Source organism: Eptesicus fuscus, chromosome 13, assembly GCF_027574615.1.
Source record: "Eptesicus fuscus isolate TK198812 chromosome 13, DD_ASM_mEF_20220401, whole genome shotgun sequence".
Classification (NCBI taxonomy): domain Eukaryota; kingdom Metazoa; phylum Chordata; class Mammalia; order Chiroptera; family Vespertilionidae; genus Eptesicus; species Eptesicus fuscus.
The window spans coordinates 45,521,736-45,538,235 of record NC_072485.1 but is presented as its reverse complement, the minus strand read 5'-3'; the positions used below and the strand labels follow the sequence as shown (position 1 = coordinate 45,538,235).

The 16,500-nt window shown below is 38.5% G+C and overlaps 1 protein-coding gene across 1 annotated transcript; it reads left to right on the top strand.

The window, feature by feature from the left end:
• The first annotated feature begins 15,143 nt into the window (after positions 1–15,143).
• On the top strand, positions 15,144–16,097 carry LOC129151309 (olfactory receptor 2D2). Its single transcript, XM_054725678.1, has one exon. It carries the CDS (start codon positions 15,144–15,146, stop codon positions 16,095–16,097), a length of 954 nt encoding a protein of 317 aa, XP_054581653.1.
• Positions 16,098–16,500: the final 403 nt, after the last annotated feature.

Sequence of the window (16,500 nt, the reverse complement as noted above, 5' to 3'; positions counted from 1 at the left end):
GAATAAAACATAATAGAGAACCCCCAAATAAGCCACACAGATATGGTAAGCTGATCGTCAACAAGGGTGCCAACAATACACAATTAGGAAATAATAGTCTTTTCAATAAATGGGGTTGGGAAAACTGGATATCCACATGCAAAACAATGAAATTAGACTCTTATCTCACATTGTATACAAAAATGAACTCAAAATGGATTAAAGACTCAAACATAAAACCTGAAACCATAGAACGCCTAGAAGAATGGACAGGGGAAAGCTTCTGGGCATTAGTCTTAGCAATAATTCCTTGGCTATAACACCAAAAGCACAAGCAACAACAACAACAAAAATAGACAAGTGAAACTACATCCAACTAAAGAGCTTTTGCACAGCAAAGGGAATAATCAATGAAATGAAAAAAACAACCCATGGAATGGGAAAAATATTTGCAAACCATCCTATATAATAAAAGCCTAATATGCTCAGTGTCCAGTCATCCAGTCAGTCATTCAACCAATCAAAGCATAATATGCTAATGATATGGGAAGGCCACTCAACTGCTCGCTATGACGTGCACTGACCACCTGGGAACAGGAGCTCTCACTTGTAGGTGAGCTTGCTGCTGGAGTCTGGACAATTGGGACTGGGTGAGACAGACGGGACACACCCTGGAGCCCTCCTATGGTCCCTCCCTGACTGGCCAACCCCCTGCATCCCTCCCCGGCCCTGATTGTGCACTGGTGGGAGTCCCTCTGCCTGGCCTGCACCCTCTCGCAATCCAGGACCTCTCAGGGGATGCCGGAGAGCTGGTTTTGGCCTGACAGCTGAACGACCGGTCACTATGACATGCACTGACCACCAGGGGGCAGATGCTCAATGCAGGGGTGGTCAGTGCACTCCCACAGGAGGAGTGCCACTCAGCCAGAAGCCGGGCTCACAGCTGGCGAGTGCAGTGGCAGTAGCGGGAGCCTCTCCCACCTCTGCAGCAGTGCTAAGGATGTTCGACTAAGCCATCAGTTGGACATCCCCTGAGGGCTCCCAGACTATGGAGGGTGCAGGCCGGGCTGAGGGACCATGCCTCCCGAGTGCACAAATTTCATGCACCAAGCCTCTAGTATATATTACAAAGGGTTAATATCTGAAATATTTAAGGAACTCATAAAACTCAATGGCAAATAATCTAATTTTAAAATGAACAAAGGAACTAATTAGACATTTCTTCAGAGAAGATATACAAATGGCCAACAGGTACATGGAAAGGGGCTCAACATCACTAATCATCATAGAAATGTAAATCAAGACCACAATGAGATACTCCTCCCCAGGTAGGATGGCTGTTATTAAACAAACAAACACCCCAGAAGAGAACAAGTGTTGACAAGAATGTAGAGAAAAGGAAACACTTGTACACTGTTGATAGAAATGTAAATTGGTACAGCCACTATGGAAAAGAGTTCTGGAAATTCCTAAAAAATTTATAAATAGAACTACCATATGACCCAACAGTCCTACTTCTGAGTACATATACAAAGAAACTGAAATCAAGATCTCGAGATATCTTTGCTCTCACACTTCTTGCAGCATTATTCACTATAGTCAAGACTACTATGAATGGATAAAAACAAAGTTGAACAATAACTCAATAGAATATTATTTACCTTTTAAAAAGAAGGAATTCCTCCTATTTGTGACAATATGTATGATTCTGGAGAACATTATGCTAAGTGAAATAAATCAGATACAGAAGGACTATATGATGTCATTTATATGAGGAATCCAATATGGTCAAAGTCACAGAAGCAGAGAGTTATATGGTGGTTTTCAGGGTCTGGGGGGAGGAAGAAACAGGGTACTAAGTTTTAGTTATGCAAGATGAATAAATCCTAGAGATGTATTGTACAGCATGGTGCCCTTCATTATTCAAAGAATCATTTCCTCTCCCACAATTATTTCTGAAATTCCACAGGGAAGAACTTACCTATACTTACCCCAAAGTAATGGCTGTCATTTTCTTTCCCCCCATTTCTTGTGGTCTAGGTGTTATCTGAGCACTGCTGTTTCCTCTGTACCCTACAGATAATAGTTATTGATATCATTAATAATAATGACAACATCTTACATTTATATTTACCAAAAATATGTTTGCTAATGCCTTAGGGACCAAAGCTAATAATACAGTATATTTTCAAAATGCACAGAAAATATTGAAAGAAAAAACTTTTCAAAATGTTAAGAGTGGTTGACTGGATACTGAATTTATGGGTGAGTTATTTTTCTTCTTTTCTAATGTTTTTGTATTTTAAAGTTGTTCTTTAAAAGGCCATATATAGCTAACAAAGAAAAAATATAAATATAGGAAAATCTCAACTGTTCTTAATTGAGGATGCCCTAAACTATTACTTTATTGCTTCTACTTTCAGTTGTTATCAAGTAACTGGTATGGAGTAGCCCACTTGCTGGAAGCAAATAAAAAAACAAAATCTGAAACAATCATTTTCAGATACTGGACAATAGCCAGTTCAGAAATCAGCAAGTCAATGGAATAAAACAGAATCAGACTCTGATATATAAGGGAATTAATGATAAACATATCTAATTCAATAGGGGAAAGGTGTATTATTTTAAAATGGTGTTAGGTATCTAGTGATCTGTTTAGAAGTAAAGCAATCACATTTCTCCTCGTAAATCCAGACAGATTAAATATCTCAATGTAAAACAAAACAAAATGAAAAAACACACCATAATATTACTAGAAGAAAATGTAGGTGAATATTTTCTGCAATCTTAGCGTTGGAAAGGACCTCCTAGGAACACCATTAAAACCACAACCATTAACTTAAGTTGCTATATTTTATTATAAAAATTTAAAAGGATAGTTAAATGAAGAACACATACATTTAAAATATAAACAACAAATAGGAAAACTACTGTTAACATGAAAGAGCTTTTAAAAATAAAATATAAAATGGAAGTGATGGATACAGTATGATAAACAGGTAATTCACAGGAGAGACAGGATGTTAAATAGGCAATTTACAAAGGAAATACAAATGCCTAAAAACTGCCCATGTAAAGAATGTTCATCTTCAGTTGGAATCAAAGAAATGAAAATGAAATAGTAACTAATATTTTTCTCACATTAAATTAGCAAAATATTGAAACCACTCACTATTTTTGAGAGTGGGGAAAAGAGATATGAAAAATGTAGACATGTACATTTATAAAATCTCTGACAGGCAATCTGAAAATATTTAAAAAATTACAAACTAAATTAATCATTTTTTTCTGAACAATTCTATTTTTAGGTCTTTATATTTTGAAAATAATTATAGGTGTGCAGAAAGCTTTGTTTCAAAGGATATTTACATACAGAATTGTTTCCAGAAAAAAGAAATCTGCAGTCTAACAGGTGATATGTTAAATAAATTGTAGTTTTCCTACATAATATAATCATATAGTATAGATCCCTGAGTAAAGTGAAGAGGTCTGAGTCACATGGACATGGGTTAGATCCTTGTTCCCCCATTTCTTAGCTCTGTGATCATAAACAATTTGTTTAGCTCTTTTATGCCTCAATTTTTTGACATAAAATGGATATAACATCACATCTGCATAAGACAGAATTAAGAACTTAATGAAAAAGAGTTTGCACAATGTCTGGCAACTACATTAAGAAATGGCTTCTTGGGGTAGTGAACATACAAAACAATATACAGATGATATATTACAGAATTGTACACCTGGAACCTATATAATTTTATTAACCATTGTCACCCTAATAAATTTTTAGAAATCACTGTTATGATGATGCAATAACCTTACATCATTAAATGGTAAGTAGATCTATATTTTATATAGAAATATGTTTGACACACCATTGGGTTACAAAAATGGGTTGCGAAATAAAATGGATGGTATGATTCATACAAATGATGTGTGTGTGCATCTTTTTCTTTCTCTTTCAATGATTCCATTAAATAATATTTTTATCACAGTGATAAACTCTTAACACACAACACAACTTAGAATCCAGGTAGAGACTGTATATATATATCAAAGGTAGGATTTGTACGTTTATGTACATACTAGAGGTCTGGTGCATGAAATTCGCACACTCAGGCGGCGGGAGGAGGGGGGGCGGGGGGTCCCCTCAGCCCGGCCTGTGCCCTCTCGCAGTCCGGAGCCCTTGGGGAATATCTGACTGATCCTTGGGGAATGTCCACAGGGAGCGGGCCTAAGCTGCAGTTGGACATCCTTAGTGTTGCCATGGAGGCAGGAGAGGCTCCTGCCACTGCCACTGTGCTCACCAGCTGTGAGCCTGGCTTCTGGCTGAGCAGCACTCCCCCTGTGGGAACACACTGACCACCAGGGGAAGCTCCTGCATTAAGTGTCTTCCCCCTGGTGGTCAGTGCACATCATAGCTACCGGTCATTCTGCCGTTTGGTCGATTTGCATATTACCCTTTTATTATATAAGATTATTGTATGAGATGTGTGTATATGTGGAATGGGGAAGAATACAGTTTAATCTCCAAACAGGAAAGGAGAATATTAAATGAGTGAAAAAGGAGGTAAAAGGATGAACTGTTATGTCATTTATATTCCAAGAAAGGCTAGGAATAATTGTTCTTTCACACTCTAAAGATTTGATATAATTATCAGCTTATAATTGATTCAACAATGATGTCTCTTTATCATTATTGGAAGAAAACGTAAGAGTGATTAAAATAGAATAAAGGGGATAGAAGTGAGAAGAAAGCAGGGAAGGGAAGCCAAACATAGAGAACAGGATTCAGAGATGTGGACAAAGCGGAAGGAAAAAGGGATAGAGGAAGAGCTCAATTAGCCTGGCTGTTTCCCCCAAACTGAAGGGATGAGTAATGAATATTTTATCTCTCTGAGGCCCTAACAACATCATAACTAATATGGCCTTTCCAGAAATCTCCTCATTATGACACTGATACACAAAAATGCATACATGTGGATTATTGCACACACACCACACAATGTGCTATATAGACCTGTTTCACAAACAATATCTCAATCAAATACATGGACATCCACATGTCACAGATATATTTACATAAGTATTTCATATTATTTTTTATTTGTTTCTCAATTCTCACCAGAGGATATTGTCCTCCATTGATTTTTAGAGAGAGTGGAAGGGAGGGAGGGAGAGAGATAGGGAGAGAGAGAGAGAGAGAGGAGAGAGAGAGAGAGAGAGAGAGAGAGAAAGGAGAGATGAGAAAGACCCATTTATTGGTTGCCTCCCACACGCATTCACATACCAGTGCTGGGGAAGAACCTGAAACCAAGTTGCATTCCCTTGACCTGACCGGGAATTGAACCTGAGACCCTTTGGTGTGTGGGCCAACGCTCTACCACTGAAACACACTGACCAGGGCAATATTTCATATTCTTATGTATAAGCCCTCATGGTCACCAAATCTTTCACCATAACAAAAGGAGTAATTGTATACAGAGCCAACTGGATACTGACCAAGACTGGGCTAGGTATAGGGGAACTCACCATGCCTAGGGTGTATGGGGAGGATGCTGGAGTACTGGAGTATAGGTGGTATGGCACCAGCAGTGGGAGTCAGTACCCTCCTCTGGACTAGATAGACAGCGCTGATTATAATTGGACCCACTCTCCCCCTTCTGCTGTTACTCACCAAGGGGATCAGAAGCGGCAATGCCAGCATTCCTAGAACAGTGTCCCATACGGTCCTCGTTCCTTCACATCCCCTAGACTCAGAGTGTGCTCCAGATCAAGAGGCTTTTGATGGGGTTTTTCAAAGCAAGATTCCTTGTTTCCTTCTGGTTTTCTACCTGTTCAGTAGGAAACGGTGGAACAAATACAAGCTAAGGGAAACAATGAAAACTGAAGGGCTGACATCAGAGGGCAGGGGAGGGAGAACCAGGCAGTAGCTTTTCAACAGCAAGAGGAAAGTAATGTGGGAGGGTGCAGCCTCCGTGGTCTCTCTAGAAACAGCCTCATCCCTGAGGAGAAAGTCTGGAAGAGGATTTGGGGGTTACGTTTCTAAAGAAGAAGAGTGGGAATAGAACTGTGGTCTCTGAGAGATTAGCAGAGAAAACGATGTGTAAGAGAATAAATGACAAAGTTAATCTTTCCCAACACCATGCCCACCTCCCCAGCCCCTCAACCAGTCCTCCAGAATCCCACAAACTGAGCTTGGCAGCAGTTTTCCCACGCTCACCTGAGGGCTGAGACCAGGCAGAACCAGGGCTGAGGAGTCATTGGTTTAAGGATCCAGGATCAAGTATGGGAGGGACTGATTTCTGCAGCCTGCAGATCTACTCTTGAAGAATAGCTCTTACTGTCGGTTGGTGCCTGAGCAATGCCTCCCAAGGCCTGCACTAGAGTCATCCTATCAGTGTGACTTCATCCCAAGCCTTTTTGCCTTATTTGATTCAAGGTACAAACTCCAATTCTCCTAGGTCCCAGTTCTGAACAAAGAATTTTCCTTCAAGGAAATATTTAAAGCTGAGGTCCTGAGAGTGATGTAAACAAGCATTCCCTGGAGCTTTAAGAGCCCTCAACTTTATTATCTTTCCACCCTCTGAGACACCCTAGGGCACTTAGTATTACATTTGAAATCACAGACTAAAGCCTTCATATCATGCTCACCACTCTTTTAAACTCCACACTAGTGTCATTCAAATAACATCAGTTAATCTATTTCTAAGAGGTTTACAAGTTACCAAACTTGTGTTTTAATTTATATGATCACATAGAAAGGACAATGAGCAGATATTGGGTTATCTGGATGCAAACTTTCTTTTTGAGTAATGCAACTTGATTGAAGAGTTGTACTCTCATTTTTGTTTATGGTTGTTTTGGTACCATGTGATCACCATAAGGGATGGAGTTTACTTTGGTTAATACTGTCCTAATATCAACATGACAAGAGGAGTCTTGAGAGTGCTGTTATTTTAAAGTTACTAAAGGCCTGGTGCATGAAATTCATGCACTCATGTGGGGAGGGTCCCTTAGCCTGGCCTGCACCCTCTCGCAGTCTGGGAGCCCTCGGGGGGTGTCTGTCTGACCACTTAGGCCCTCTCTCCATGGGAAGCAGTCCTAAGCCTGCAGTCAGACATTCTTAGCACTGCTTTAAGGCAAGAGAGACTCCTGCCACCACCCTTGAACGTGGCTTCTGGCTGAGCAGTGCTTCCCCTTTGGGAGCTCATTGACCACCAGGGGCCAGCTCTTGCATTGAGCGCCTGCCCCCTGGTGGTCAGAGTGCATCATAGAGATCGGTTGTTCCATCCTCGGGCCGAAACTGGCTCTCCGACATCCCCTGAGGGGTCCTGGATTGCGTGAGGGCACAGGCCAGGCCGAGAGACCTCACCGATGGACAATCGGGGGCCGGGGAGGGATGCGGGAGGTTGTACAGCCAGGGTGGGACTGCGGGAGGGCTCCAGGGTGTGTCCGGCCTGTCTTGCTCAGTCCTGATGACCCCAGCAGCAAGCTAAACTACTGGTCGGAGCATCTGTCCCCTGGTGGTCGGTGCACATCATAGCAACTGGTTGACTGGTTGACTGTCTGCCCCTGGTGGTCAGTGTACCACGTCATAGCAAGCAGTTGAGCGGCCTTAGCATATCATTAGTATATTATGCTTTGATTGGTTGAACGGCTGACTGGACAACCAGACACTTAGCATATTAGGCTTTTATTATATAGGATACTCTTTTAGTGGACATAAAGTCTTTTGTGAGGAAAATTCACAGTCAAAAGATCATTTTGTATACAACTGTTTCTTAAACTACAAGTTTCTTAAACTATTAATTTACAATAGCCAAGACATGAAAACAACCTAAATGTCCTTCCACCAATGATTGGATAAAGAAGATCTGGAACACATTCATACAATGGAATACTACTTAGTCATTAAAAAGATGAAATATTGCCATTTACAACAACATAGATGGCTTTTGAGAATATCATGTAAAGTGAAATAAATCAGAAAAAAATAGGAACCATATGATTTCACTCATATGTGGGATATAAAATAAAAAGCAACAAATGAACCCAACAAAATCATAGACACAGACAACCCTACGGTGGTTGCCAAAGCGGGGGAAGGTGTTGGGGAGAGGATGAAGAGGGTAAAGGGGGTCTAATATATGGTGACAAGAGGAGACTAACCTTTGGGTGGTGGGCACACAATGGAATACACAGATGATGTATTATAAAATTGTAAACCTGAAACTTATATAATGTTATCAGCCAATGTTGCCCCAATACATTTAATTTAAAAACATAAACTCCTATGAGATTTGGTCCATTTTTATAGTCTCTAGTCTGTTCTTTTTCTGACTTTCTATTTCTGTTACAAGTATCCTGCAATCTTAATTCCTCCTGTTGCTTGTTTGTGTATTTGTTTGAGTCTTAGGTGTGGGGGATTTAATTAATTACAATCCTCAGTGACATATTACAGTGATTAGTGATTTTAAAGCCCCTCTCTTGTTTATTTAGCCATACATTTATTTTATTTGTTATATATATATATATATATATATATATATCCATATATATCCATGCATCATTCCCATTGACCTCATAACCATTCTAATGCATGCAGTGCTTTTCATCTGGCCTCACAAAATGATTATTTTTTTGTATATGTATTTATAATTTATATAAATGATACTGTGTTATATGCCTCTTTGTTTCTTACTTTTCTCACTCAGTTCTAAGTCTTTAAGATCATTCATATTGCCACATATACATCCAAACTCTTCTGACTGTGGAATATCCTTGGTGTTCATCCATCGCATTTTCATTTATATTCTCTCCCAGGGAGGAATATCCCAATTACACACCATATCACCAACACAAATAACAAAACCACAAATATCCCAAGACTGAGTCTGTGTGAGAATATTTTGGCTCAATAACTTCTATATCATAGAATATGCATAAGCATAAGATGACCAAGTAATACTGGATTTTCCCCCAGAATGACTGAACCTCATCCCAATGCAAGTCTGCTCCACTATTTTCTACTGTTTTGCCAGTACATTGTTACTAACACAGGTAAATAAATATCTCTGCTGTTTTACTTTGTAGTTCTTTCTTTACAAATGAATTTGAGCATTGCTTTATATTCATGTAGCACTTTGAAGTAACGTTTTTTTTTTTTTTTTTTTGGTAAATTCCCTTTTTATATTATCTGCTATTTTTTGGGGGGTGGGGGTTCTTTATTTTTCTTGTTGATTTGTATAATTCATTGTGAATCCCTGATAGTAAGTTCTTACTTCTTAGAGTTTAGATAAAGCAAAATAATTGATCTATTTTTATTTATCTTTTAACTTTGTTCTTAATGTTCTTTATTAAACACAAATTTCAGATTTTATAAAATCAAATTCATCAAATTTTTCTTTATTGGTTGTGCTTGGGAATTTTTTTACTTAAAGTCAGTGAGGTGTACTGCTCTGTATTCTTCTATAATGTCATTGTTTTATTTTAACTTTTAGATATTTAATCCTGTTAGAGACTACCTCCTTTTGTCATGTTAGGTAGAAATTCAGTTTTATTTTTATCATTGTAGTCAAGTAATTTTACCAACAACATTCACTGAACAATTTTTCCTTTCCCTAATGATTTTTGAAATTAACTTTGTTTTACATGAAACTTACATATGGATCTATCTATGAGCTCTCAGTTCGGATCCATTTGTTTATTAGTTCTTGTTTGTACCAGTACCACCTGGATTTTATTTTTGTGGCTTGGCAATATGTCTTAATATCTGGTAAGGCATTCCTACATGACCTCTTTCAATATTCTGACTAAGTATGGATTGTTATTTCTCCACATAAATGTAAGAGTAAATCTTTTGGGTTACTAAAAATATCCAACTGGAATGGTAATTGGTATTACCCTAAACTTATAGATCAATTTAGGTAGAAATTATATCTTTAACAATATTAAGGTCATCTGATCCAAGAGATGAAATATTTCTCCATTTATTCAAATGATCTTCTACTTTATGAGAGCTATTTTTTTTACCACCATGGAGATCTTGTGTATTCTTGATTTGTTTCCATATACTTCATAATTTTTGTTGCTATTGTGAAATTGTACCATTTTAAAAATTATATTCCAATTGGTTATTGCTGGTAGAGAGGTAGAGAAAACTGTTTTAATTTTTTTTAACTCTGATACAGGAAACTTGCACATCTTTATTACTTCTAGCAGTTTGTTCATTGAATTTTTTTAGGTTGGTAATCATACGATCAACAGATAGTAAAGTTTTATTTTTTTCTCTTCCATTTCTTATGCCTTATATCTTTTCCTTTTATCTTTTTTTCGTTCTTCATTGTGTTCTTAATGACTCCCCGTACTTTGCTAAATACTAATGGTGAGGGCAGCATTTTTGTCTTGCCCCTTATCTTAGAGACTGCACCAATAATTTCTCTATTAAATATGAGATGTGTTGTTGGGTTTTGGTGCATAACCAACCAGGTTAAAAAAAACCACCCTTTATCTTATTCATGATTTACAAAGATTAAAAAATAATAAATAGGTGTTTTTTTTAACACATGTGTTTTCTACATCACTGAGATTTTTATCTGATTTTATTTTTCAGTGTAATAATTTGTGAATTTCTTTGTTGGGTTTCTGTTGTTGAAACATATTTGCATCCCAGAGATAAGTCATATTTAATCATGCTGTATTATTTTAAAATACACCTTTGGATTGAATTAACTCTACATTTTTTTTTGCATCTACATTCTCCCCCAAATGGAGATGTGAGTGCTGACATCTGTCCTCACAGCCATTTGGGAACCTTCTGAGAGGAAAGGCAGCTCAGGATCCACCTTAATGATGCAGAATTCTCCTGAGCACGTTAGCTGCTCCAGAGACTGCTCATGTCTTCCTCTGTTCACTTAAATGGAACTATTGTTGCCCTGAAGTCAATGCTAAGACCTCTGGACATGGGGGATGTGGAGATTCCCCTCTTGCCTTGTCCTTGATGTTACTGAGCCCTTTGACTTTATGACAAGATGCTCCCAGTCTCCGCTCTGCCCCTTCTGCATCCAATGCACTTGCTGCACCTGCAGCAGTTTGCCACTCAACTGTGAGATGTCTTTACTGGTTTGAACTTTTTTCTCCACTATATGAGAAAATGTTGGTAAGCTTGTTAGAGGGAGGGCAAGACAAGGCATGAGTGAACAAAGGGGATAACTTGGCATATTATTGGGAGTGAGTTGGTTTCAATCCCTTCATGATATGATTTTTTAAATTCAACTAATTTTGTGCAAACAATGTGATTCTTAGGGCTAAATTTTCTGTAATAAATCTAGCCAAGGTTTTTTTTCCACAGCAGATCTACCTTATCAAACCATAATTACAATGTTGGGTTCTCTGTGAAAAAGAACCATGGTCTTTACCTGATGGAGACATAAGCAGAGCTTCCCTGGAGTCATTATTGATGTTCTGGGTGTGAATTCTTATACCTGTGTGTGGGGCTGGGGAGACGGTAAAGAGCGTAGGGGATAGGTGATTTTGAGGATGAAAGATTTTGAAATCTGAAGAGAAATTTCATTTGTTTTCTTGGTTCCCATGGATTTCCTCAGTATCCTCTTCCTAAAAGAAATGTCAATTAGACAATGTTTGGTTCTGTGACCTTATCATCCCATTCCACATCAAGTAATACATGCCATTTTTAGAGAAATGCACTTACAATTTAATGTTAAATCTGGAAGAAAGAGAGAATAACACGAAATACTGACAGCAGCCACGATTCTCTTACAGAAGCTTCCTGATCCTGAGGTTGCCCAGGGAGCATTTTATCCTCCACATTCGCATGGGAGAATAACATGCTTTAAAAAACAAATTGGGAGCAGTCAAGGATGTAGTCTTCTAATATTGTTCTCCCAGGGCCAGTGAGCATTCCTACCATCTGACAGGTCACAAGTCACACTCATCTCTGACTCATTCATTGTCTTCTGATATTTTGGCTTAGGTTAAATCACCTCAAAAACATGTGCTGGACACTTATTCCATGCCAGGATTGATCATATTTGCTGTGAACAAAGATGAGTGAGGTATGGTTGCTGCTCTTGAATATCTTATAGTAACAGAGAAAGAAAATAATTTCAACATAATTTGTTAAGAGCTATGATAGAGGTAAGTACATCATGCTGTAAATACATTTATGTATCTAGGATATGTTTGTTTTTTGTGAATGTGTGTACTTTTGTGTGTCTATTTCTACATATGTTGGAGATAGGTGGGAGTGGGGAATGGATAAGAAGGCTTAAAATCAGCAATGTCCTATAGTTGCCCTTCCACTAAGTTAACCACTAACTTGGGCATCACTTAGAACTTTAGGACAAGTGTTTAGTGTTATCCTCTATATCTTTTCATCAAAAGTGAGAACCATTATTTGCTCACCATTTCATTTTCTCCGAGATCTAGACACATAATTGATATTATTGCACTAAATTCTACTCTGGGAAGGGTGTGAATTGTAGCAGGAGAAGTAAGGGACCTGAGCTGAACCATAACCTGGAGACTTTATGAACTAAACAGACAGTACCTTCCACTAGGTGGATGATAATTCCAAAAGTACCTATCTTAAAATTACTTGTGTTCTCAAAATTTACTTTCATATCAGCTATTTAAAAATACACTATATTTCCCACTAGAAACAATTCTATATTACTTTTATTTGTAATTGTTAGATCATACAGACTCACTTGGTCCAGTACATTCATTAATTAAACCAGTATTTGCTGGGAATCTATGATGTTCCAGAGAACACACTGGCACTGGGGATAAACTGTGACTATAGTTTGGTCCTTCCTATCTGAGAGTCTTTGGCCTCAGAAGCTAGGTCTTTTGTTTGTATCCCAAGGAAATGCTTGGTCGAATACATTACTCAACAAATAAGGTGACTGAATATTCAAAGTGTGATGTATGTTCAGTGAAAATGATGCTAACACTATGCAGAGATGTGATTGTTCATATTAACATTTTATTTATTCATTTAGTATTTCAATGATAAATTGAAATCTTTCATCATTTTGACTCATAGATGCATCCAAATGCCTAAGACTCCAATATCAGATTATATAGAGTGTAACCGTGTATTTTTTTTTTTGAGAAAATTCCTGGCAATTCCATGAGCCCAATAGTTCTTAACTTGGAATTCAGAGACTTCTTTAATTTAGCTGTGAATGCTATTTACATTAAAGTAAATCTAAAATGTCCTTCTTGTTTTATAGTATCTAGCATTGTAGTATGCATGGCTTTATCACCAATGGAAATCAGAGGTATATTTATATCACATTGCAGTTGTTGAAGATATCTCAAAATATCATTTAAGTTCATCATTTTAAATTAAGGTGGTTATTAGACCCATCAAAACATTTAAAAAAATAATGACTTGAAGAAGCACATGTATTATTATATAACATATTTGTTTTCTAAAATTATTTTTGATGACTATATTTAATGTAATGGTTTCCTTGACAATCCTATACATTCTATTTTTATATGTATGTACATGTGTATGTATCTGTGTATGTATGTATGCATTTGATATATTTAAAACATTATTTTGAAGTATTTTATTAGAAAGATAAAAGAGTTGATAGTCCTCATGTAGAGCCTTAAAATTAAGACTTTAAATTAAATTTCCTTTTACTCTTTTTGGAGAGGCCCTATGATATTTTATTATTATTCCCAAATTCTTAATTTTTAGACAGGCTTTTTAAACAACTTTTTATTTGCTTTATTTAATTAATGATAATTTATTTAACAAAGCTCTATGCTATGTCTAATCAAATACACAAAAATGAAAGACATAGACACAGTTTTCAAAGGAGTTTATCATTTCTGGGAGGAGTAGACCGATAATATCAGGCAGGGAGAGATGATGGGCTGGAGGTTGCAGATCAATGCTATGTAGTCTGAAAAATAGCCATGTTGGTGGCTTAGCATGTAAATTATGTCATGACTAAAGGCCCGGTGCACAAAATTCATGCATGGGGGAGCGGGAAGTGGATGTCCCTCAGCCCGGCCTGTACCCTCTCCAATCTGGGACCCCTTGGGAAATGTCTGACTGCCGGTTTAGGCCCGAACCCTGTGGGTCTAAACCAGCAGTTGGACATCCCTCTCACAGTCTGGGTCTGCTGGCTCCTAACCACTTGCCTGCCTGCCTGCCTGCCTGCCTGATTGCCCCTAAATGCTTCTGCCTGCCAGCCTGACTGCCCCTTAACCACTCCCCTGCTGGCCTGATTGATGCCTAACTGCTCCCCTGCTGGTCATCTTGTGACAGCCATCTTGTGGTAGCCATCTGGTGGTGGCCATCTTGTGACAAAGTGAGGGTGGCCATCTTCTGGTGGCCATCTTGTGGCAGCTATCTTGTGGTGGCCATCTTGTGATGATGTCTACGTGAGGGAGTGATACCACCCAGGCTTTTATTATATAGAATGGTGTGTCTGTTATTTTGGAAGTTCAATGATATTTGGGAGCTTTAGCTGAAGGTGAGGAAAAACTTTCCAAAGAGATTATGGTACACTATGCAGAGTTACCTCTTGGTTTCCCAGCTCCTTCAAAACAGGTCATTTTCTCTAAGACAAAAGTCAGTTCTGCAGGGTACTTTGGCTCTGTTTGATTTCTTATGCCTTCATGACCACCCATGCAAGAAGAGATAACAGAAACAGTTGTATGCCCAAAGACTTAAAGATATTTGTACCAACATGAGATGGGAGAGGTGTGGCAAGAGCAACATAAGACTCAAAAGCTTAAGTTAATAATAAAGTGAAATTAAATAGCATGACTTTATACATGAATTCAATCTGTCTTTTTATTATTAGATATGTGATATTCAGAATAAAGAAGATGATTTGGATCTAGTCTACACTTGTCAGATGACACTAAAAATGAATGCACCAACTTATAAAGTATTAAGTCTTGCAAAATTGAAAATGTTCCAACTAAAGCAGCACAATCATCAAAAAACCTTATAAAGAGGATTCTTGAAATGGTTGGTAGTGATTGGAGGCAAATTTAATTATATATGTTATAAGTTACACACACCAACTCTGAATTACATAATTTTATAGGTTAAACACACCTATGTTTAGTGTGTAGTAAGTTTGTACTGAAAAAGGAGACAAACCATGAGACAGACAAATCAGACACAGGTGACAGAATTCTTCCTTCTGGGACTCTCTGACAACCCGCACACCCAGCAGCTGCTATTCATCTTATTCCTGGGTGTCTATCTGGCCACTATGCTTGGAAATGTGCTTCTCCTGACCCTTGTTCAGGTTGACTCCCTGCTTCACACACCCATGTATTTTTTTCTCTGCAATTTATCTCTGGCTGACCTCTGTTTCTCTACCAACATCGTTCCTCAGGCCCTAGTCCACCTGCTATCCAGAAAAAAAGTCATTTCATTCACACGTTGTGCAGCTCAGCTTCTACTCTTCTTTATTTTTGGGTGTACACAGTGTGCCCTTCTGGCAGTGATGTCCTGGGACCGGTATGTGGCCATCTGTAATCCTTTGCATTACCCCAGCATCATGACTTGGAAGATGTGTGTCCAGTTGGCTGTGGGATCATGGGCCAGTGGCATTCTGGTATCTGTGGTAGATGCCACCTTCACCCTAAGGCTACCCTACAGAGGCAGCAATAGTATTGCTCATTTCTTTTGTGAGGCACCTGCACTGTTGATCCTGGCATCCACAGATACCCGGACTTCAGAGATGGCCATTTTCCTTATGGGGGTTGTGATTCTCCTCATACCTGTTTCCGTAATTCTGGTATCCTATGGCCACATCATAGTGACTGTGGTCAGGATGAAGTCAGCTGCAGGGCGGCTCAAGGCATTCTCTACTTGTGGCTCCCACCTCACAGTGGTCATCCTTTTTTATGGGTCAGCAATTGTCACCTACATGACACCAAAGTCTTCCAAAGAACAGGAAAAACTGGTATCTGTGTTCTACGCCATGGTCACTCCCATGCTTAATCCCCTCATCTACAGCCTGAGGAACAAGGACGTGAAGGGAGCTCTGAGGAAAATGACCACAAGGAATCTTCCATGCAGGCTTGGAGTTTGCCACTGGCAGTGAAATCCTGCTGGCTCCCTATTTGGAAGACTTGCTGAGTAGTTACCTTAGCAAGACTAGAATATGGTATGAGTCTCATCCTTGGGCCTTATCCAGGGACCCATCTTCCATCCTTCACCCAACACTTCCTCAGTAGAAGAAGGACAGTAATTCATGGAGCAGTAAGAAGGAGGGCCTTCCTTCTGGTTAGTTTTCCTCTGAGAAATATCCACATTTTTATAAACTATGGAACTGAAAGGGGGCAGCAATAGAATTTGGGAGCCAGCTAGTATTTATTGTAAGAAATATTAACCATGCTCTATTAACCATGATTGTTTTATTCTGATTAAAGAAGGCACATTCTACCCTGGCTGGAGCTGGTGCATAATACATATGTAACAAACGCTAACCATTATAATTCTTATGA